Source organism: Ochotona princeps, chromosome 4, assembly GCF_030435755.1.
Source record: "Ochotona princeps isolate mOchPri1 chromosome 4, mOchPri1.hap1, whole genome shotgun sequence".
Classification (NCBI taxonomy): domain Eukaryota; kingdom Metazoa; phylum Chordata; class Mammalia; order Lagomorpha; family Ochotonidae; genus Ochotona; species Ochotona princeps.
The window spans coordinates 29315133-29340322 of record NC_080835.1 but is presented as its reverse complement, the minus strand read 5'-3'; the positions used below and the strand labels follow the sequence as shown (position 1 = coordinate 29340322).

Genomic DNA, 25190 nt, shown 5'->3' with positions numbered 1-25190 from the left:
AAACACCAATATGGCAATGCTAGTAGCAAGAGCTAGCACTTACAAATGCTTATTTTGTTTTAGGAAATCTGATGTGTGCTATGGATGCATTAATTCTATTTTCATAACCACCATTTGAAGGAAGTAATGTTATTATCCCCTATTTCAGAGATGGAAAAATACAGGCATGGAAACGTTGAAACAAATTTATTTAAGGTGCTAGGACTGAATCAACGGCAGGATATAGAAAAATATCCACTGTGCCCAGAAATACAAAACTTCTATATTAATATTAATATTATCAATAATTCTGGGAATATTTATCTTAATAGAATATTTTCATTGCAGCATCCCAACTACTGAGTCTCCAAAAACACTTGATGTGACTGAAATTTTCTTTTTATCAGCATCTGTGTTCTTGGTCAAAACATCAAGCACCAGTGATTCCACTGGTTATAGTAAATCCCAAATAGAGATATTCCTCAGTTTAAATTGGTGACCAGTAGTAGCCAAGTCAAGCTTTGTGGAAATACCAATGCATATATTCAGGAAAGGATTTCAGAAGATAAATGAATACTACCTGTCTTGTGGCTTTTCCACTTTCTCCAACACTAAAATAAAATATTTAAATACTATCTGCTCAGTTCACATACAAACTTCAGTTTGCAGTACCATAAAAATTGATCAGGTTACTCTACTTTCTTTTATTACTTCTTGAGATGTTGCAAGATCTGCCTCAGGACCCCAAATCATTCCCCTCTCATTGCAGTTGTAATCTCGTTTAGTTATACCTTCTCCTTTGACAGATCTCAGTCAGCTCAGGTAATGGTAGAAGTGTGTTGCTGCCATCATTTCAGCAGCAGTCAGTTTAGGGATCCTTGCTCACTCAGGGATTCCCTTAAATGCTGTGTGCTTTCTAAAGATTTTTCAAAAATCACCCTATGATACTGATAAAAGATTGATCTTCTAGTGCAGGAAGTTTCTCTGAAAATCAGAGGTCTGTCTTCAATGACTGCATGGTGTTTCAGAGTAGACTGTGGAGCTGGAAAGGCTCTCTCTGATCCTGTACCCAGAAATGCAAATATCAACATTCTATTGACCCCATGGTACGCTGGAAAGCTACAGTTTCACAGGACTCATTTCTGCTACTTTTTTTCTTTTTCTCTTTCACCTTGCCATCTTCTCACACATAAAAAAAAAAAATAAAAGTGATGGATATTAATTAAGCAGCATGATACAAACTGGATCTGCAGTTTTGAACCGCAATTGGCATGCCACTACTACCACCCCAGTCACTCTGTGATTCCTGGAGTCAGACCTGCAGGTTTCCCAATGAATATGATCAGTTACAACTCCTAGGGAAGGCCTGGAGTACTTGTCCAGTTTGGGTGAGTGAAGGCTATTTTTTTTAATATCATTTGTTATCTTAACTTTCTTGTTTACTATTTATTAGTTCCTGTGAATTAAATACATTATGTCTCTCTCTCTCTAACTCAGTCTTTCAAATAAATAACAAAATAAATACATCTTCTCTAAAAGAGAGAAGCCATGGTGGTGGATATAAAGTCGCTGATTATCCACCTCAGTTTCTAAGGAAAAATTCATTTTGACGTCTGCCGTAATTGAAGAGGCCTGATTGATGATTACCAAGAGAAACAACAGCCAGCAGCACAGACATCTGAACTGGTTCAGTGTACACAGCTCTGACTGAGGCATTCATGTTGAGCACACTTCTGCTCCACGGTGGTCAGAACTGTTGCACCCAGATTAACTGCAGACAATAGCAGAGCTTTCAATAAGCCTGTTAGACAAACAGGCTCAAGATTCTGCAACATTCCTTCCATGAATTGTAACTAGAGATGAAACTTGGCTCCAGCAGCAGGACAGTTCTGAAGACAGATCAGAACAAAGGCTACCAAGAGGAGGAAGTGGTACTGTCTGAGCAAAAGCCGACTAGTCAAGAGCTAGTCACAGCAATGCTAGGGATGCAAAAGACAGTGTGCATGCTGACTTTCCGGAGGGCCAAAGACTGATAGATAACCATGGATTACAATTTCTGAAAAGAGCCAAAATTTTAGCAGAAAAGCACCCAGGAAATCTTTGCTTGAGCAGGAGTACTGCCTTGGTCCTACAGAGGGACTTTTAAGTAGGTTAGTTTTTCTGCTAAATATATACACAGAGTCCTCAAAGGATAAATGCCAGAATTCTCTGATATAATCATCTGATCTCTCATTTCATATAAAATTTGTATTTTCAAGGTGAAAAAACTCTGCCTCCAGGGCAGAGTCACTTGCCCAAGTTGACATAAATACTGAGGGGTAGAGCCAAGGCCAGAAAAACGGTAATTATTATCCTAAGCTGACTTCCAGGCACCTTTCCAAGTTCATTGAAAACTTCACCTATGTAATCCTCATAATAACTCTGAAATAGGTATTCTTTTTATCACATTAAAGATACAACAACTACGGTTCAGCTGCTGGGGAGAAACTTCATTGCAATCTGACAATCAACAATGAACAGTGGCAAGATTGAAATGTTTCCTATTTGATTTCAAAGGATCAGATGTCCACTTCCAGCCTTCTGGACCTCAGTCCTGAGAGTTCTAGTGCTGAGCTGTCAGCCTGGAATTTCCATTCTGCCTTGCTTGGCAGCTTAAAAATACAAACTGCTGGATTTCATTTTAGTAAAGAGAATCGGGGTCTTCAAAGGAGGTAGGACTTCAAAATTGCCTTTCATCAGAGCTGGTCATTCTTAGTCATAGAGAGAGCTGAAAAACTGTAATCTACACAAGATTCTTTGTGATAACTTCCATTATAAAGAAAAAGGGGGAATGGAGTCAACTAAGGCTGAAGGATCATTCAGAGCAGCTGACTCTGAGCAAAGTGCAGCATGGTGGGTAGACTTCCCTGAGCTCCAGCTGTAGGTCACAGGCACCTATGCAGCAGGGTCATATAAATGTATGCACATCCTGTTCCCGTTGATCTTGCATAGAGGGATCTGTATCCCAAGGAAAACTAATGCTGTTTTCTACACCAGTATCAAAGCATGTGTTTTATTGAAAATAAAGCCATAAGGTTTCCTTCCACTCCAGCCATTTTCATCTAAAGTAGCCAAGTGTGATCCATACTTTCTTGATGCAGAGCTTAAAAACAAGAGAGGGGAGCTGTTGGAATTCACACTTACCAAGGCGCGCCATATATCCTGAATCCCTTCACTGTTACCTCCGAGTCTTGTAAGTAAATACTGTTTGTCAGGAGGGACTGAACATTGTCAAAGTCCTCTGGTTTCAATTTGGACACAGAGGGGAAACGGTAGTAGTCCTGTTTAACAAGGTCTGCCATGAATTCCTTATCGAATGTCAGTTCATGATTTCCAGCAATCACTATTTTATATTCATATGGCAAGTTTCCTGAAAGAAGAAAAAAAAGAGCATCAATTAGCACATTCATTTCCCATCACAAAGTACAACAGCCAAGACTGTGTGATTAGCAGACAGTATACTGAAATGAAACAGCTCACATATTCATTCCTTTGAATTTCCATGTGAACAAAATGTAAGACTACTCCTTTATACTAACACATGACAATAAACATAAGATGTGAGGCTGTGTAGAAGCTAAAAAGCTACACAGAAGGGAATAAATTCCCCAGTTTCATTTAAAGAAGTCGCTTTTCTATTGCTACAAATTCACTGTGAAAAAAAATCTATATGACGATAAGTCTACACTTTATACTGATCCAGTAAATCATGATCCCTAAAAGATCTAGAGCCAGAGTAACCTTCAAAACATGAAACAACCAACTATTCTTAACAACTCAGGCTTCAGATTGTCAGAATTTTACTATAACACTCACATGAAAGATGTGGTATAACCAAGCATTCCACAACTTAGATAAATGGAAGGAACCACATGATTCGATTTCATATTGCGACTCTAACGTTAAGTTTACTTTTTGGCTTCTGAATAAAGAGAACATTATTAAAGGTCCTCTCATTAGAAGGCTAACTTTCTTCCCATTGGTATCAGAGAAGGGGATGTAAAGCTTAACCCTCTTTTAATATTTATGGTATGGAAATGTGAGTTCTCCGTGTGTGCTTTTTATGCAAAAGTTTCCTGATCAAAATGAGATAATTCTGGGAAGAAGAATGAAAGCTATAAAGGAAAACCCAAATACCAGACTTCTGCATAGATTTATTATGTTTGAATAATGCACTGATCATACATATTAATAACTCACTCGGATGGCCTAAGAACCAGAATCCAAAGGGACACAGCATTGGTAGCTGTCCCCACCCTGAAATGAAAGCCCTTCCCCCTATCCTGTCACAACTCACCCCCTGGACATCACTGTTGAGCTGCTAATCACTATATCTTACTACATTCTGAAAGAAAAAACAGTAGAGCAATGGCGCCTAGAATGTTAGCTTCCTCAGAATCTTGGATTCAAAGGAAAATTAATGTTTCCTGCTATTCCAAGAGGAAGTAATGTGACCACTAACAGGAAATTGAACACACTGGTTGTAAGAGCTCGTCCTTGCTGGCAAGCCAGAATGTTATGATTTCTTTAGGGAAGTTTGGAAGGGAAGAGAAGTTTTTTGGGGGTGATGAAAATGGGGGATTATGGAGGCAGGGATTCTGTGGTTCATCCACTTGAATTTTAGCAAAGCAAACTTGAAAGACAACACTGGAGCATTCCCATAATCTCAGAAACATACCAAAAATGCATCTGATAATACTGAAGCAGATTTTGAGTCTGACACAATAGCCTAGTGGTTAAATTCTTGCCTTGCATCCACTGGGATCCCATATGGATGCTGGTTCATGTCCAAGCTGCTCCATTTCCTATGCAGTTCCCTGCTTTTGACCTGGAAACGCAGTAGAAGATGGTCCAAAGCCTGGGACTCTGCACCCACATGGAGACCCAGAAGAAATTCCTGACACTTGGCTTTCGATTGGCTCAGCTCTGGCCATTGCGGCCACTTGGAAAGTGAACCAGCAGCTGGAAGATCTTTCTCTCTGCCTCTCCTTCTCCCTGTAAATCTGAGTTTCTCATAAAAAATAAATAAATCTTTAAAAAACTAACAAAATGTATTGAAGATTATGTATTACAACATTATTAACTACTCCTTAGTTTTTAATATTTTAATTTTTTTATTTTCAATTTTTGTGTTTCAAATAGAGATGCAATTGTACATATGACATGTGTTATGGGGGGAAGAAGTCTTAAAGAGAAACAAAATGTCAGAGAGTAAATAATATTGCAGGAAGATGAAACTATAAACACGGAGGTAAGCATCAATGGATGTAACTGGGAGCTTATTAAGAGAGGCTATGCTAAAAGCTTGCAGAAATCAGGAAGCCTTTTCCTTTAGCGTGCCTTTACATGAATTTTGCAATTACGGGTGATGTTTATTCCAGACAGAAAGCTGACACTATATCACAGGTTTCCTGCACCTGAAGAACAGATGATAGATGTATTAACAGGACCACAAATTCCCACCCTAGAGATATGCAAGTCACCCCCCTCCTCTTTAATACTGCATCCCAGGTTCATCTGTGCTCACAAAGCAAGAGGAAACTACAAATCCTTTCTGGACAATAAGCTATTCCAAGGCAGATCCTATCTGGATGAATTTTGGAGCAGTCTACTTATGCATATCAGATTGTATGTAGGTGTCCAGTTGCTCCTTAATCATCCATGAAGAGAAAATCACTCCAGACCCTCTCAGGATGCACCATCTCCCTTGCAAGAGTTTGGCTTCTCAATTTGCTCCTGTTTTAAATCTCTAGCTTGGAACAAGTGAGACTAAGACACAGGGCAATTGAAGTACATTTTCCCCCCTCCAGAGTGGTTTTGATAAAATAGCTGCAAAGTAAATTTTCGTCAGGAAGACAGGTATCTTTGGTGTCTTTTAAATCAAATTTTGGAGGCTCAGCATAAAGAAGTAGCTACCAAAATGAACAGCCACAGAAACAGTAATGATATTTACACTTTGCCAGCAAACTCATCTCTTTCTGAGGCTCCAATAGTAGTTTCCAGCCTCCATCGTCTGCTACCTATGTTATGAGATTGTCTGACATATTCTTTTTTTTTCTGAACTGACCTTTCATCTATAATCTGCCAACCTTTATGTTTTATATGAAAAGTGTACACCAGGCAGCTGACAAATCTCCTGTTACTTGATGGCATTTTCATTTTTTCCAGACTAGATTAATTTGGAAGGCTCTGTAGTCAAGCTTTAAACTTCTTGGTATTCAAATAGCATCACTTAAAAATTGTCAGACAAAGAGGTGCCTGTCTTTATCCATTTTATTCAAATCAGACCATCTAAGCTGACTTGGCTGAATATTAAAAAAAAAAAGCTCAGATCACTTATAGCTATTGTAAAATGGAAAAACCCTTGCTCTGAATGACCTAAAGAATGCTTGCTAACTAAACAGCTCTATTCTTCCCGAGTTGTGGTACATGTTCTGCTAATGGCACACAAGCTTGCTTTAGGTACATTGGAGAAGAACTTTGGATAAAATAAATACTTCGGTATATTTTTAAAAAATGCATGCTTGGAAAATACAATAATAGAGTCATGTAAGCAATGACAGTTTTCTACCTATATAGTTATCTATTTTTATATATATTTTGAGACAATAGCAACACAGGAAATGCATAGATATAGCAAAGTGATGACAGCAGCAAGTGAATGATTAACACATATGAAGGGAGCCCATCAACTCAACTGACAGCTACAGGCTGTATGCAACATCATTAGCTCTCAAAGCCATTTGAGTACTTTTTGTTCTGCTATCTTCTGCACTAAGTGGTGTCCCATAAATTAATACTCATAAAATTTAAAGTCACCTGCAATCTCACTAATTGCTAATTTTCCACAGTATTGCATTCCTTACTCCTCAAGGTAGTCATTTTCCAGATTCTTCTTTATTTCTCAAACTCACTGTGACTGCCTCCATGATCTCTAATTATATGGAGAAAGCTGGAGGTGCAATGTCTTCCCAGGGGCCTGTACTGCAGTGAAAGCACGTTGGGCCTACTGACATCTTCTATGGGTGCCAGTTTGAGTCCCAGCTGATCATTTCTGATCAAACTTCCTGGTAATGTGGCTGGGAAAGCAGTAGGAAATGTCCCAAGTGCTAGGGCCCCTGCATCCAAATGGGAGACCTGGAAGAAACTTCTGACTCCTGACTTCAGCCTAGTCCAGTCCTGGTCATTGTGGCTGTTAGGGCAGTGAGCCAGGAAATAGAAAACCGCTCCCCCTTCTCTCTCCATCTCTGTAAAATAAATTATTTTTTAAAGGATCTTTTCTCTTCAGTTTTGAATCTCCATATTTTGCATCTTTTTATCTCTCTAATTATTAGTCTCTTAGTTTCATTCTTCCCACTTGCACTAACACCTTCTCATCCGGACATCTCTGGTGTTGTGAGCTTCTCTGTGTATAGATGCTAAGTCCTCCTCTGTAATGAATCTGTGTTTTCCCACTCATGGAAATAAAAATAAGCAACACTTGACATCTGCAGACACATACATGCCTCACACATGATTCTGAACATCCTTTAGTGTTGTTTCCTCCTTGAAATGTTTCCTCATTTCACATCTCACGACTAGGAGAGGATTCCAGACACTCACAGTTGACAGACTAAAGTGAGCCCATGGACAAGGTATTGTTAGGCCTCAAATTAACTTTATAATTTTTTTTATTGAGCTAAATTTAGGTTCATAAAATAACCATTTTTTTTCACTATTTCTAGATTCTTCCGGAAAAGCCAAACACCAGGACAACACTGAGTCCAGGAATCAACAGACCTCTTTGTGCTTATTTCTTCTCATCCCTGCCTCAATGATCTTGGTTTTGTCAAATGGGAAGTTATAATACTTGATTTAACAACTTACAGACAAATGAGCACTTGGAACTTATCCAATGCAATCTGATTTCTATCTCTATTCTCCTCTAAGAGTTTGCCTGAAATGTTCTTTAGAGCCTTTTTCCTTATCGCTCTGTTGCTCATGCTGCAGTGGCATCACTGCACTCCAAGTACCCACTACTCCCCTCCTTTTCCTGGCTAGGAATTCTCTTCCACTGTCCCGTTTCCTCAAGCTACCATGCATTGCGTCTCATTTTCAGCCTCCTCTACACCACTCTCCTTCATCTCTACATCTATGGATAATACTGAATGCTTTCTCACTCTCCTTTAATATGTCTGTTTTTTAAAAAAATTTTGCTTTTATTGGAAAGGCCGATTTACAGAGAGAAGAAGGGATAGAGATGACAGAGACAGAGACAGAGATAAAGATAGAGATAGGGAGTTCTGGCTCATTTTTAAAATAGCCACCTTGGCTGGAACTGAGTTAATCCAAAGCCTGGATCCAGGAGCTTCTTCTGGGTCTCCCACATCAGTGTAGGATTTCAAGGCTTTGGGCCATCCTCTGCTGCTTTTCCTGGCCACAAGCAGGGAGCTGGATGGAAAGCAGCCACAAATTGGTTCCCAAATGGGATCTTGGCACTTGGAAATGGAGGATCATTCATCTGAGTTAGGGTATGGGACCCCTCAATCTGCTTCTTATATGTAACTTGCCTTTTCTTCCCTAGGCTTGATCTGGATCATGATTTGTGATTTTGTATGTGGCAAGTACTTATCCAATATCTTCCAAATGGTAGGTACTTCTTGAGTAACTATAGAAATGAATGCACCTCTGTAAGATTCTCCAAGATATTCCTGAGCATTCCAAACTGAGTTTGTCATTTTGGACTATGATCAAGTGTACTGACATTTCTTTCGAGTTTAGCCCCTCATGAAGTACCTTATTTTCTCATTCCACTATCCATAAAACATTGGAATAAATAAAGTCTGTATAATTTTATATAAAACTGTATGTAAAATTATGTATAATTTTATATCATTATAAAATTAATTTGAGGCCTAACAATACCATAGCCATGGGCTCACTATTCTGTCAGCTGTGAAGATTAAACAACATCTTATACGAAGTGTTCTAATTCCTGTCTTTCTCCCTCCTGTATTCTGCAGAAAGAGTTCCCATCTGCTAATTCACTCCCAAATTGCCCACAATGACTAGATCTGGGCCAGCAATGTAGTAGGAAGGGAAGAACACACTCCAGGTCTTCCACATGACATGGCTGGTCATGCCTGCCCTGCTACTTCCCAGCACTCATATTAGCAGAAACCTAGTCAGGATCCAACAGCCAGGAATCAGCCAAGGTCCCCCCTGTGTGAAACAGGCATCTTAATCAGCATCAAAACTGCTAGGCTCACTATCTTCCACCAACGCAACTGATATTCATTCAATGGACAGCAGCTATTAGCTACGCTGCTAATGTTATTATTATGATTTTAAGGACGATGATGAACATGACAATCCTTCCCAGTGGTAATCTAAGAAAGCATTAGTTCAAGGAGAAGTAAAGCACTCTAGTGCTAGTGACAACATCACCCATCCTGAAGAGAAGCATCCAAAGCTGGAAGTATATATATATATATATATATATATATATATATATATATATACACACACACACACATACATATAAAATTTTTCTAGGGGGAAAAACAGGCAAGGTCCACCATGTTATTCAAACTAATGGCCAGTAAGAATGCTGGATCTAGAGGCAAAGGTGAGTGAAACTGAGAAGTCTCGATTTGTCCACAGTGCAAGCACAACCACCACCTATAAGGGGATCCTGACCCTGTACAATGTGTGCCTTGAATACAGCACTTTCTTCATTCTCTGATACATCTCTTCCCATATGCAGAGAGAAAAAAAAAGATCCCGACTGGACTCCTCTATCACAGGTGAGTATTATAACTCCTGAGGGATAATATCCATACTCTGTTTGTCTCAAAGGCACCTGCTTACTTAGGATATGTATGCATGTAGTAACAGTCTGGGTAGATAGAAATGCGTAAGATCTTTAAGAATGAATACATCTGATGTAAATCTATAACAACTTCAAAGAAAACATATGGAGACTAGTCAAGCTTAGCCTCCCCTTCGTAAAATATTGTGGACACTGAACATGTTATTTCCAGTGGCTTCCACCCTCATCTGCTGGTTTGAAATTTGTGTTCCGTGAAGTCTCCCAGGGTTGGAGCAAGACAACAAGAGGAAAACCAGAAGGCCAAGGGGAGGGACCTGCTCCTGCGCTTTCCAGAGCAGCTCTTCTTGCCTTGCCTTTACAGATGTATGCAAAGATTTCATTTGAAGAAAGCTGTCCATTGTTTAAAAAAAATAATAATCAAGAAAAGCCATGACTCGCTCAAATCTATTTTATTGCTGAGGAAACTGAGCGTCAAAAGTGCTACAACTTGCTGAGCAAAATCAAAGGTTGGGTTAGTGACACCCACAGTACAGGAGCTAGCTCTTCTGCCTTCCCGGGCAGGTGATTGCAAACGTGTAACAGCCTGCAATGTCTGGGTGAGGGTCTAGCTCTCAGTTTAGTCTTCTTGCCATTACCCCGTTTGTGGGAATCCTTTCTCCCAATCTGGGCAGTGATGGCCCTTTAAGTTTGTACCATGAAACAGAGTTCTTTATTCCAGATGCTTCCTTGGCTATGTCATAGACTTCTCCTCCATGGATCATAAGGCAATGTCAGCCTCACACTATAAAAACACAAATCTTGGCTCGATTAAGTCATTTTCCAAATGCTACTGCCCTGCTGTACTTTCTTATTCACTGACTCTCAGGAGAATTTAGGAGTTTACCCAAGGAAGAGAATGCCAACTTCATGGGAGGTCTCAGAAACTAAAATTTCATTGTTAGGAGAATGGAGTTCGAAGTAATAATTCAAACATCCGTGTGAGTGCAGAGGAAAAACAACATTGTGAATTGGACTAGATGGAAGATAATAGACAGCCATGAGGAGTTGGGCATACGTACATCATGATTTCAAAACAAACACACAGACCCTGCTCTAGTCAACTGTGATGGCATTGAAAGGCCTTCCCCTTCCTCCTAGTGACGATTAATGTAACTCAAGTGTAACTAACGTGGCTACAACCAATTTTTCTATTGCAAATTACTAATATCATGTTCTTTCTGACATAGGACAACATTCATGCAAAACACAAAATGGATATATTGGTGAACAAGCATGTACATTTATGCTGGTAGATGAAGTGTATGGTGGAGAGTAGCACAACTGGAAGTGAAGACACATTGCAGTAGGCATTTCTACTCCCCAATAAAAGAAGGAATCCTAGTGAAACAGTTAATAGACTTTGACAATATGATACAAGATTTTCTATCTTAATTTATGCCTGCAATTCCAAGGTGTAGCTAAATAGCAGAATGTAGGACTTGTAATTGTTACTAAAGGACTATACTATTATAAAAATATGGTGGTAAATGTTGGGAGGGGAAAATGGAGAGGGATAGGGAAGAATCCCCATAGTCACAAACAAGGTATCATGCAAAATAATGAAAATAATTTAAAAAATAAAAAAATACCATAACATGTATTTCTTTAGAAAAGTTCAGGGACCACTGGGGTGGCTTAGTAGGATAATCCTCCTGCTGCCAGTATCATTATCCCATATGGATACAAGCTCGAGTTCTAGCTATTCCCCTTACGGCCTGGGAAAGCAGTGGATGACGGTCCATGGCCTTGAGTATCTGTACCCACATGGAAACCTGGAAGAAGCTCCTAGTTCCCAGATTCGGAGCAACCCAGCTCTAGCCAGTGTAACTCTTTTGGGAGTGATCCAGCGGATGGGAAATCTCTGCCTTTCCCTTTCTCTTGAGAGAGAGAGAGAGAAAGAGAGAGAAAACTCAAGCTCAGATCAACCAAATAAGCTACAATGAGTTTCAGAGTGTCAATTTTTCCTAGAAATCTGTCTGCTACTTGCTAGAAGATGTCCGTTTCCTCAAACTCTCTCAAAGAATGAGAAGTATGGGAAATAGAGGCAACCAAAGCAGCCCATCAGATTGTGCCCAATGTCCAAATCCACCTAACCAGAGGTCTGGTAAGCAAGGCTAATCACCATCTTTTCTTTTAAAAGCCAAGAAGGACACATCAGCCTGCATTACTGAGGAGCTCTTTATGAGAGCGCATTCGAAGGCAAACATGACTCGCCAAGTGTCCTAAGTAAAAGGAAACCCAATTCTGCAAAGGTGACAAACTGTTAAGACTTCCACTCCCTACGCCCACACCCTTTCTTTCTCCTAACTTACAAATCATAAAAAAGGAGAAAACCCAAAACACATCTGTTGCATAATATTCACATACAGCTCACACTTGTGCTCGCTTGGGCAGCACATACACATACAGCTCACTCTGTAGTGGAAAGAAAACCAATTAAGAGAGTCAGGACAAAAGAAGAATTTGCTTTGGTCCCCACACTCCAGAAAAATCAAACTCACAAGGCAAAACCTTCATCTCTATCTCCCTCTGCTAATGTTTTAGGAAATGCCTAGCTTTCCGGGGTTAAAAAGAATCAAGCATGTATTGATTCAAACCTATATTAGGAGACTATTTCTAAAGAAAAAAGATATATCGCAATTTGATCACATTTCTGAAACATTCAGTGGGAATAGGATAATGCTAGGGGCCTGTTTGAAAACATTGTTCCTACTATCAGTAATATAAATGGACCTTGTCACACTCTGGAGGCACAAAGAAAAAGAAAAAGTTTCCTGTTTAAAATGATTATATTTTTAATATCATAACTCCAGCAGGGATGAGGAAAATGTTCCAATCCTAAAACTTTTCTATTCCACTGTGTACTGCATCACAACGACCTGCCTGAAACTGACCAAGCCAGAAAATTTTGCAGGAAGATGAAAGGAGAAAAAGAACACCTATGGCTAAGAGGTTGCAATGATGAGGCTCAGGGCTAAGCGAAGCAGACAATTCATCTGAATTCCCCTCTGGCCATTACGAGCGGCTAACAGCAGAGAAGGTCTGAGTCCAGCCTAGGGGCAGCAAGGGGACTCTCTCTGCCAAGAGGGACAAAGCTGACTTTCTCCTGTTATACCTCTAGCACCTGGAAGCACCCTTGGCAGTTGTTGGTGACAAACACCTACTAACTCGTGAGTGAATGGATCCCTAAAAATCCCTCTTGGCTCCACAGTTTACACTTACTGGCCTTGACAACCAAGCCACCAGAAGCATTCAATCAGGGCAAGCTCCATCTCTGACCTCAGTCTGTCCCCCGTCAGGCTCCATTAATTTTCACAAGTCCTGACAGCTCTATCGTTAATACTCACACATGCTGATGGAGCCACACAGCAGGTTCAGACTGCTAACTTCTCCTCTGAAACTCATGCATTAGGGTTTCTTCCATGCTTGCAATGGAAAATCAAGTCTAAGAAATATTAAACACAGAAAACTATATTACAATGATGTCAGCACTGAGCCAGATACCCTGGGGAATGTAAGGAATGCTGAGTGAAAGTCTAGCAGGTCCACGGCAGCAGTTAGGGCTGGCAGAGGGAGTTACAGTGGAAACGTTCCTTCCTCCACTTCAGCCTTTTCCATAAAAAGAAATCCAAGGCAGTGGAGGCCGTTACAAGCTTTAGTCCAACACAAATGGGACAAAATCCACTCCCTTTAACCTCCAGGAAAGCAGATGCCTTCTGAACCTGAGCAGTCCCCAGTACATTACACTGAGAATAGGTAACATATTTAAGAAGGGCAATCTATGGCGTAATAGATTACATGGTTAGCACATATGATCTTCTTGGACCAAGGAAACAGTTCAAAGATATGACTGACAATCATCAGGTCTTAGTATGGATTCCTGTTTCAACCAAAATGTTATTGCACTATTTAACTTATTATGACTTACACACGCCCACATACACATAACAAAGGCACATGCATACATAACCAGTCACTGAAAACTCCTTAAAAGATGACCATGCAGCAGTAAACAAGAATGGCAGTGTCCCTCTTGTTTTCTAAGTTTCTACATGCTGCTGTGCAGAAGGACATGCTTGTTCGGTAGGTGAAGCTGCAGTGATATGTGTCCACTGCAGTCCAACATCAATTAAAAATAAATATTACCACCAGGCTGGACCACAGGAATCACGCAGTCTCTTCCACTAAGCTTTATCTAAACTTTCTCTTACAAATGTGAACTTTGGCTTGTTTAAAATCATTTATACTATCTACCACAAAGCTGATCTAAAACTCCTAAAGACTGTTCATCTACATCCTCAAGCTTCACAAATTCGATACAAATCAGGTTTCTGAAAATCAGAATTGTGGTACTGTGAATGGAGCTTCTGCCTGCAATGCTGACATTGCTTATGGATGCTGGTTCATCTCCTGGCTGCTTTACATCCAATTCAGCTCCCAGCTAAAGGCCTGGGAAAAAGCAGCACAAGCAGGCTCAAGTGCTTGGGCCCCACAACAAGTGTTTGCCACCCAGAAGGCTTTGGTTAGGCCCAGCCTGGTCATTGCAGCCATCCAGGTATTGAACCATTGTATGCAAGAATACCCTCTCTCTTCCTCCGTGTCTATACCTCACTCACTATAACTCTTTTAAATAAGTAAGTACATATTAAAAACAAAACCAAGGGCATGGCATGATAGCCTAGCTGCTAAAGTCCTCGCCTTGCACGCGCCAAGATCCCATATAGGCGCCAGTTCTAATCCTGGCAGCCCTGCTTCCCATCCAGCTCCCTGGGAAAGCAGTTGAAGATGGCCCAAAGCCTTGGGACCCTGCACCCATGTTAGAGACCTGGAAGAGGCTCCTGGCTCCTGGCTTCTGATTAGCACAGCTCAGGCTATTGCAGCCACTTGGGGAGTGAATCAACGGATGAAAGATCTTCCTCTCTGTTTCTTCCTCCTCTCTGTACATCTGACCTCCCAATTAAAAAAAAAAGTCTGGGTTTCACTGGATTGTCACAAAAAACTGGTAGAGATAGTGCCCAGTTTCATGTCAATTAGTTGTATTCATGTTTGTATCACTTGAACTTAGAGGCATCCATGATTATGATGAGTGGATAGCACAAAGATAAGAGCACTAGCTTTGGCTCACACAGATTTGTGATCAAGTCTCTGGTTCTGTTGCTTATCATTTGTGAAGCACACACTCAAAATGTACTATTTTTACGTTGGATTTTTGCACAGTATGAACAAGTGTAATTGCACAATCTACGTTACAAAGCAGATGTTAGGACAAAGTGGGATTGGGAAACACACGAATGCAACACCCAACACAGGAAGGATGATTCTTACTATTTTTAACCTGGGACTGGTGTGGTGGTGGTGTATTGGGCCAATCTTCCCCCTGCCAGTGCCAACATCTCATATAGGTGTCAGCTTATGTCCTGGCTGCTACACTTCCCATCCAGCTCTCAACTTATGGCCTGGGAAAGCAGTGGAGGATGACGCATGTCCTTGGACCCCTGCACCCACATGGAAGAACAGGAAGAAATTCCTCCTGGCTCCAGATCAGCTCAGTTCTGAACATTGAGGTCAACTGGGGAGCGAAGCAGCTGACGGAAGACCTCTATTTCTTTCCTTCTCTCTAAACAAAATCTGCCTTTCAAATAAAAATAAATAAATCTTAAAAACAAACAACAACTATATTCTAAATCTGTTTTGTCCTTCGCATTATAATGTCATCCATAATAAGTGATCCACCTCCTACATTTAAACCACTTTAAAATATATTCAGTAAATATATTTAATAAATTCCCACTATTGACTGGCAAAGAATATGGCATGATGAAAAGAGTGCTGAATTCTCCTCGGTCCCACAAAACCTTTAAAAAGCAACTGAGAAAAAGGTATTCCTTCTAGCTATAATTATAAAATAAGTGGCAATTATTCTACCGAATAATTAGAGGAATAAATATAAATCCTCTGTGTTTGCATTTTAAACCATTAACTATGGTGAAGATCAAATTAAATAAAAATAACACAAGGCACAAAGGGTACATCTTTTAAAATAAATGACAATTGTATAGGCTTTCTGGGCCCTCCTCTGCTTAACCTCACAAATCAGAACAAAAAAAAAATCTTTCCGTAGTAAATAGGATTATTTTTGTATGCTGAAACAGCACTTGGGAAGATGAATGTAGACTATCATGGGCAGTGATTCTGAGGAGCTGAGCTGCAGTAGCCAGAACAGAGGGTTGACAGAGGAAATAAAATCTCTGCCTTAACAGTGCCACTGGGGCTTGATGAAAATGGTCTTCTAGAACTTGATTAAAACTAAATTGAAAAAGAACATATTTGGATAATATTACATTAGACTAAAATATAGAAATGAACCCTAATACTCTCAGAATCTAATAAGAAAAAACCGTCTCAATTTCCAAACTTTCACAGCATCTTCTTAAAATGCATCATAGATCAATTTACATGGTACTTTTGCCAATAAGCAAAACCAAATCACAGGTTCCAATTCGCTTATATTGGAAAGTGTGAGAGCAAATGCTAGAAAATGCAATTACTGCAAACAAACTCCATTTTCTTCCCTCTGAAGGGAATTTCATGGAATATTTTATTGCCATCAAATAATATTTCTGAAGGCATCAATACACAATTCTATTTTCTTTTCAGGGTCTTTACTCACTGCATAATCTAATCCACTCTACAGAATATCTTGAAATTTAGAGAAGTGCCTACGAAAGGGAATATTACCTTGCACACACATCTTCTGTCAATTTTAATAATTTGCACTCTGGAAAGGAAACTGCATAGAGCAAAATTTAGGAACCAATAAAATTGACTTATCTCATTTCATGACTCAAAATTTTAACAAAGGACTCCAAGGATAAAATTTATAAAGAAACCTCTTTGGGAAGGTTCTTTTGATAGGTAGTGACAATCATAAAGATAGAAAGATTAGAGGCCACATATATTTCCTCTCCCATTTTTGTTTTCTCTTAACCTTCAATAGCAACCTTCTTTTCTAATAATAACTGCACTTAATCAGACCTGCTGAGAAGAATTCCTGCAGGGTGTGAAATAGCGAAATCTCCTTAGGATAAGATTTTAGTTCCACTGGGAAACCAAGTCCAACAGTGTACAGTATCTTTCCTTGGGAATAGCACTGCGGCACAGCGCCATAGCCTCTTTCCCTTCTAGGAGAAAGCAATACTACGTGTTTAGTACCATTCCACTGGATGAAACAACTTCTGGGAAGCCCATCATAGTCCTTGAGGCCAAAGGTTCCAACCCATGGAGTTGGAGGTCTGTATCACTTTATGCATTTTCCTTCCTTATCTACAGTTCCCCAATTTCTAGAGAACCGACTTTTAGTAACACAAAAGTAATGCTTGAGATAAATTTCCACCATGTCTTTTTCCTGAATCCATGTTTTTTTCTTAAGTAGTCGTTTAGGGCCTGAGACATTTCTGTGAACCACTGGCTCAAGTAATTCAATGAAATATTTCAAGAAATCCCGGTAATCAGATGGAAAACACATCCTATCCCCTGAGCACCGTCCCCAGCCAAAGAGCAAATTAAGAGCAAATTGTAAAGCCCTTGTTTCATGAGTGTGCTTGTCCCTGACAGATGAGGTCAGTTAGCTTCAAGCTGTTCATCACAATAAATGTCCATTTTTCCTGTATAACATATGTATTGCTAACTCCTGACAGCATGTAGACTTCTCCTACCTTTAGATTCAGTTCTATTATGGACTGAGTTGTGTACTCTTCAAATTTATATACTATGATCTTCCTCTTTAGCCCCTCATAATGTGACTATATCTGAAAATCACCTGTAGAGTGCAATTATATTAAATATGGTGGGTTGGGTGCCCTAATGCAGTCTGACTGATATTCTTGTAACATGAAATTTGGACATACAAGGATATCTGGGATGTGAGAACACAGAAGAAAGGCCACTTGAGGACACGGTGAGAAGACAGCTATCTGCAAGCTGAGCAGTGAGGTCTCAGGAGCAATGAAACCTAAGGACACCTTCATCTCAGGGTCCTAACCTCCAAATTGTGAGAAAGTAGATGCCCACTGTCCTTGCCACTCATTTGTGGTACTTTGTAGGGACAACCTTTGTCAAAAATCCCTCCTACGCTGAAGCCAGAGTGATGTTACCAAAGCACATATCTGACCTCAATCTCTCTCTCTCTCTCTCACACACACACACAAATTATCTCTCTCTCTCTTTCACACACACACACACACTCACACACACACACACACACACACACACACAAAGCAATCACTTTAAATCCTTCCACATTTTCAATCACTGCCTACAAACCAGAGGCCAAGCTCCCCAGAGTGGTGTGGGGAATTCTCTGTGAACTGAGCCCTGTCAGCCACTCACTAATTCACTCCCATTTTGAGCTCCCAGTTTCCCAAATGCTTGCAGTTCATAGATTTGCAGTTGCATAGAATTCGCTAAATGCTGTCTGTATTCCACTTGAAGACAAACCTAAGAAGTTTCAGGCTGGATTGTTTTCATGCTTGTATTCCTGTAAGACTTCAGGAATTACTGTTAAAGCAAGTGAAGGAGTGATGAAACAGTACTTTTATATTGGATGAGAATCATGTGAAATGAGCAGTTGATATCTCGGTATCGGATTCAGGATGGGTTTGATGTGCTACCAATCTATTTTTATTTTATTAGGATGTCACTAACAACCTAGCTCACAAAGCACTCCGTTTATTTGCTGTGAACAAACTAAATATGATTCTAAAATCCTGTTATAAACAGGTCAATTCAAAAGCAGGCATTGACATTGGTCAATACCCAGTGAGCATCATTCACTTTTGTTTGATGAATGAATACATGAAGGATAAATACATTAATGAATGGGCTATATGCACCAAACAAATAAAGTGTTGAAATTTCAGAAAAAAAGAGAATTGTTGTCGCATGTTAACATGTGCCCAGGATTTGGTAACTCAGACTATCAAGACATGGAGTAAATGGAAGAGCACTTCATCATTTGAGGAAGGTACCTGCATTTCTTTCTTCATCGTTTCCCTTCATCTGAAAGTTTTCATCCCTAGGCTTTCAGGCAAAACACTGGTGTTTTGACAGCTGGCTTTGTGGAGGCCATTCCTTACAAATGAGTTTACTGCTCAGACCCAAATAAGACATGTATGTGTATCTTCTCAGGGGCCCAAGACCCTGGGTTAGACGAAAGAATCCATGTTAATTTATGCGCAGGGCTGGGTCTTTTTATTTTTGCTTCCAACAGAAAATCAAAGGCCAGCAGAGTGCTTCTGACCTTGAATCCTCCAATTAGGCTTACTGACAGTCCAACCTAGCAGAGTCCTCAGAGATCATAATCTCTCCTTCTATGAAACTGGAAACTGAGACTTAGCAGGTGTACATGACTTCTCTGTGGTCACCCAATGACTTTGCTACAACACAGAATTGGTAGAATGACCCTGTTTTCTATCAAAGTGCACATTTACAGGGTCCATTTTCTGATCCAGAAATAAACAATTCACTTTTCACACCTGGAAATTTCAGTTCTTAGAAATGGAGAGGCAATTCCCATTTTTAAAAGATTTGCTTGTGTTTGTAAGGCAGAGTTACATAGACGGAGATACATAGGGAGGAATCTTCTATCCATTGGTTCATTCCCCAAATAGCCACAATGGTCAGATATGTGCTGGTCCAAAGCCAGGAACCAAGAGCTTCCTCCAAGTTTCTCACATGGAGGCAGGGACCCAGGGATTTGAGTCATCATCCGCCACTTTCCCATGCACATTGGTAGGGAGCTGGATCAGAAGTGGAGCATCTTGGACTTGAACTGGTGCCCATGTGGATGCTGGCAATGCAGGTGGAGGCTTCGCCCATTACACCACTGGTCCCATGAATTCTGATTCTTAAAACTAATCTGCCACTGCCAGTTGGTGTTACAAAACGACATCCAGAATATAGACTCATCTACTCCTGTGCATTTCATTGATCTTGAGGACTGCTCAAATTTCACTGCTAGGACAATCTTTTTGCTCTTTTTAAAAATTCTGCTATTACGATGTGGGCCCATTTTCTTTCACTTCATTCATTGAAGGCATCTGTAGCGACCTTAGTTGAGCAGTTAAACAGAAGAGTAATTTAAGATGACAGACACAATAGCCTATCTAGATGCAATCATTATTTTTCCATATCAAGGCACTCTTTCATGGAATGCAAAGATTAAGTTCATTTGTGTTGCCATCATCCAAAGTTTTATTATCTTTCTTTTCCATCATCAGCAAAAGGATATATTTGTTTATCTTGAACCAAAATGGTAACCTTCCTTTCATGTCAGCTACCCAGATGACTTTTCAAGATTTGCAGTCAGATTTTTTTTTAGGTTGCTATGTTATATAACATGTAGGCTCACTTCAGCTATACTGTTTCATTTTTACATGTCTCTGAAATACTAGCTTTCCTTTCTCATGGGGTATATTCTCCTGAAACTGTGAACTTCGGTGGGACTACTGGCTCATAAATGCCTGGAATACAGAGGAAGCTTTATTTAAAAAAAAAAAAAAACCCAGGCTACCTTCATTTTAAAATATTTACTTCTTTTGAACTGTTTTGACTGGAAGGTAGAGATTGGATACACTGACAGGGGGAAGATGTAGTTTTATAGGGTTTAATAGAATTCTTCAGAACTGAAAATGCCTATCACTTCTATTCAAACAGACCGAAAGCTTGTAAAGCTGATTCCTTAGTAGGAAAGTCTGGAGAGATTGCAGGTTCTCTTTGTAAATTATATCATTCTTTTTAACTCTGTTATGTGGCATTTCATTTTTATCTCCATACTCAGATTTACTCACTTTATGGATTAACTCTCCTTTTCCTTGCTTTTCCTTTCAAATCAAGCTCGTTTCAAGAATCCTGAACAATCAGATCTCTACCTAATTTTCTTGTCAGAAGGCTTACGGATCCCGATAAATTATACTGGATGTGTGACTCTGTCAGAAGGCAGAAGAGAACTGATAATGAAATAGGGTTCAAGAATTCTCATGGAATGATCACTGTCATTTATAACATTCAACAAATTTTCCATGGTGTCTTGAGGTTTGTCAAACAACATGACTGGTGTTGATCAGGAAAGATGATGCACAAAATGATAAGGTGCTTCTGCCCTCACGAGGCTTACATTCAAATGGGAGTATCAGACAGTAAAGCAGTACTTGCTGATGTGACTCAGATTACTGTAAATGCTAGAAAAGGAATTAGCAGGTGCAATCTAAGAGAGTAACAAAGGAAATGATTGAAATGTGTCTATCAATGAATGTGTCTTCAAGTGGATGGGTCAATATTTTTTGTAGGAATAGCCTTTTATTAACAATCTGCAGAGATAAGAAACTGATTTCCCTGATCACATGTAACAAGATGAAAGTAAACAGAAGGTAGGACAAGATGCGTATATATGCGTTCATACACACATATGCATACATACATGCTCCAAATGTCTAGAACAGCATACCAAACAGTTTCTTTAAACTCTCAGTTTTCATAAGAAAAATTAAATATAGCAACCTCTTACAGTTGATTAGTTAAAAAAAACTTTAAAGGCCTTTTCTTCTGTTGGAGTATCTTTAAAAATGCATATATTCAACTTTTGTGCATTATTAAAGAAAGCATAATAGGGATGTAACGTTATAGCAACCATAAGGAAATAAAAATGCACAAGACTGAGGCGGATATGTGCTATCTTGAAGTCAGGTGATACAGTTGTTAAGGGGTGATTTGGTTGGTTGCTCGGACTTACCTTTGGAATTCGTCATAACACAATACATTGACTGAGAGATGTCAAGTAGGAAGTACCAGAATGCTCTGGTGAGGATGTCATTAAAAATTGATGGGCCACAGGAGTCTGAGGGAGGAAGAGGCCTACTGACAGGCCCTGCTCTGAGACTGCAGTATCTGCTTAGTAGTCATTCTACTTGGCCATCACCAACTTTTCATGTTTTGTTCGTGACAGCTTAGACATTCAGGAATTGTGATGGGATTTTTGTCTCATCTCTAAAGCTAGCATGGGAAATGGCGCACAGAACATCACACCACTTAGAAGCAAATTGGTTTGCTGATAATGCAAAAGGTAATGGGGGAGTTTAGGAAATTTTTTGCCATGAAAAGCGTATGAAGATGCTTGAATGAATGAAAACAAATTCAAGTGAGTCTTCCATGGTTGAAGATAGGTTGAGGTTGGGGGAAGGGAATTCTTGAATCATAGTTGATAAATCCTTGAAGCAGGATTGTTCAGTTTACTTCATTATTATAAGGCCTGAGATAGCAATTGTAAGCTGATTGCTTCCAAACTAATCTGATCATTGGCACCATATGGGAAGTTTTTTAAACAATCAACTTCTAGGATTCTTTCTCAGAGATATTGAAATTCTAGGTCTCAGTGGGCCATCACCTAAAGGAAAAATAATTTCAGAACATTGGTTTTTCTTTGTTATCTTCTCATTAGATGAAATCTTAGTGACCAACATTACACTGGAGGGATCAGTGGAGGCCTCTTGCCCCAACTGTATTAAAATATAGAATAAGACAGCTTTCAGTCCAACTAACGTTAAACCTGGTTCACTCACACAACGATTTTGGTTTCAAACCCATTAGGGTGGAACGGATGGTGGGATGATTCTAGGAGTAGGGTAAGCTTTGCTTTCTCTACAGGTCTAGTAGGGCATTCTTGCTACCATGTATTATAGGCTCAGTTTCTAACAAACTGTCTTCACATTTTTCAGGTCTAATTGATGACAACAAATAATTACCAAGGATCATGAGAAGGGCACTTCCAATACTATCATCAGAAATCTCAATGTACCCAACTTTAGATGTTTAAGAGAAAGAGCTTAAGCTCCTCTAAAACAGAAATCTGCCAAACATAAGACTGAGTGATGGCCTAAGCTCTCAGACCTTTGAAATTTGATCATGTAATAGCAATACAGAACTTTCTCTTTGACATCATGTCAAACTCTGAGTTGAAGCAAGAGGACTAGGGGCCCATTTTGTGGTGCAATAAGTAAAGCTGCTACCCACAATGCCGGCATTCCATATTAGTGCCAGTCTGTGTCTTGGCCGTTCCACTTCCAATCCAGCCTGCTTTTAATGTATAGGAAGAGTAGTAGAATATGGTCCAAGTATTTTGGTTGCTGCCACCCACATCAGATCAGATGAAACTCCTGGCTTCTGGCCTTAGTCTTGTCCAGAGACTTGGAAGTGAATCAGTAGACAGAAGATAACTCTCTCTTTCCAGCTTTCCCTCCCTCTTTGTAATTCTGACATTAAAATAAACAAATAAAATCTATACAAAAATTAAACCTCATTAGAGGTAATTCTTCATAGATTTAGGATCACAAATTTAAGTTTGTTCTCTTCCTAAATTCTATGCAACACTAAATGTTACATGAGGATGCTTCAATAAGTATATGGGAAAATGAAATCTAAAACCAATTTTCTTTCAATGCAAAAGCATTTTTAAATCCATATATTTTTGATAAAATATATTTTCTATGAGCTTTATGATGACCCATTCTATGTGTATTTTTGTTTTCCTCACAGCTTTACTTTTTTTAAAAAAAAGATTTTTATTAGAAAGTCAGAACCAGAGAGAGAGCAGAAGAGACAAAAAGAGAGATCTTACATCCACTAGTTCACTCCCCAGATGGCTCCAATGGCCAGGGCTGAACCAGGCTGAAACCAGGCTGAAACCAGGAACCAGGAGCCAGGATCTTCAACTGGGTCTCCCACATGGGTAGCTGGGGTACAATCACTTGGACCATATCCCACTGCTTTTTCCATGTCATCATCAAGGAGTAGGTCTGGGACGTGGAGCAGTCTGTATAGAACTGGAATTGCAGGCAGCAGCGCTACTTACTATACCTTAACACCAGGGTAACTTAATATATGTACTAACCTCTGCTTGCCTCACAGGCAGAATTAGGACCTCGTGTAACAGACATGAACCAGCCTACAAAATGAAAGAAACTTCAGAACCCTTCTAAGTCTAGGTCCCCCTAATTGCAGAAGTTTGTGTCAAAATATAATTAATATAACATATTTGATGTCAAAATAATTTTTTTCACAATAGTTCTTTTTTTAAAAAATTCATTTATATTTATTGGGAAGGCAAATCAGATTTCACAAAGAAGGAGAGTCAGAGAGAAAGGTCCTCTCTCTGCTGGTTTACACCCCCAAATGGCCACAACAGCCAGAGCTGAGTCAATCAGAATCCAGGAGCCAGAAGCTTCTTCCAGGTTTCCCGTGAGGGTGCAGTAACCTAAGGCTTTGAGCCATCCTCTACTGCCTTCCCAGTCCTCAAGCAGGGAGCTGGAAGGGGAGTGCAGCCTGGACACGAACCGGTGCCCATATGGAACCCTGGCGCTTATAGGGTGAGAATTTAGCCCCTGAGCCATTGCACCAGGCCTTGTAGTTATTTTCTTCCCAACACAAAGTATGATTGTGACCAATGATGAGTACCACTAAAGCAGGAATAGCTAACATATGTTTTATGACTGAGTACACTCTACACCCCCATCTTACAGCATGAGAGACATTGCCACTGAGTCATCATCACTCCTTGTGACTCTGCAGGTGGCCTGAGGAGCCTCCCTGACCAAGTGTTTCAGGAAGCCCCTTTCAATGACCAGAGCTAGCAAATGTGATGAACTCTCTCTGCCACCCTGGCACAGAAACCTCCCTCAGAACATGAAAAAAAGAAAAATTAAGATCTCTTTCTACTAGCAAAACAAAACAAATGTGGAAAAGAGTAATGTGCATTCATTTTCTATTCTCTTCTAATATGCCTACGTTTCAGTTTTATTTTTCTGTAACTCTTCATGTCTTGTTCATCAAATGTACTTAGATAAATGTTTGCTGAATTTCACCTAATTTGTTTCTACTGCTTTGGCCACAGGATTTAGCATTTCCCTAACATGAATATTAAACTCAGCAGGGCCTATGAAGCTCTGGAGCCAAAACAGTTAATTAGCAAGTCACCAGGGTTGGTAGAAAGAAGCAGGAGGCACAGCTTCAGCTTGGAAGCTGCCCATTTTTCTTATAATAAAGAAAATAAAGACAGTAATTCTAAGAACATTTATTAACCCCCTAGTATGGGTAATTGCCATCAGATGTGGGTCTGTCAGTGTTGCATTAACATTAGCTTCTGCATCTTGGCTTTCAAAGGCACAGTAATGCCCATGATACTGTAGATAAGTGCTAACGCTGGAATTTTGAGAACCAAGTCCTGTGTCCAGCAAATGCGTTTAAAGGAATCTCACTCTCAATGGTTACTTGC

The 25190-nt window shown here is 39.7% G+C and overlaps 1 protein-coding gene across 5 annotated transcripts in view; it reads right to left on the bottom strand.

Annotated features, from left to right (window-relative positions):
- The window catches only part of MPPED2 (metallophosphoesterase domain containing 2), a 181530-nt gene that overhangs the window by 81879 nt on the left and 74461 nt on the right, over positions 1 to 25190 (bottom strand). For 4 of the 5 annotated variants that reach the window (XM_036495754.2, XM_058663228.1, XM_004585435.3 and 1 more), the window contains exon 4: positions 3163 to 3388. In XM_036495754.2, the coding sequence (XP_036351647.1) occupies positions 3163 to 3388 (226 nt within the window). Of the gene's footprint in view, positions 1 to 3162; positions 3389 to 13215; positions 13318 to 25190 lie in introns of those variants that run through there. The other variant, XM_036495777.2, reaches the window with a different exon arrangement.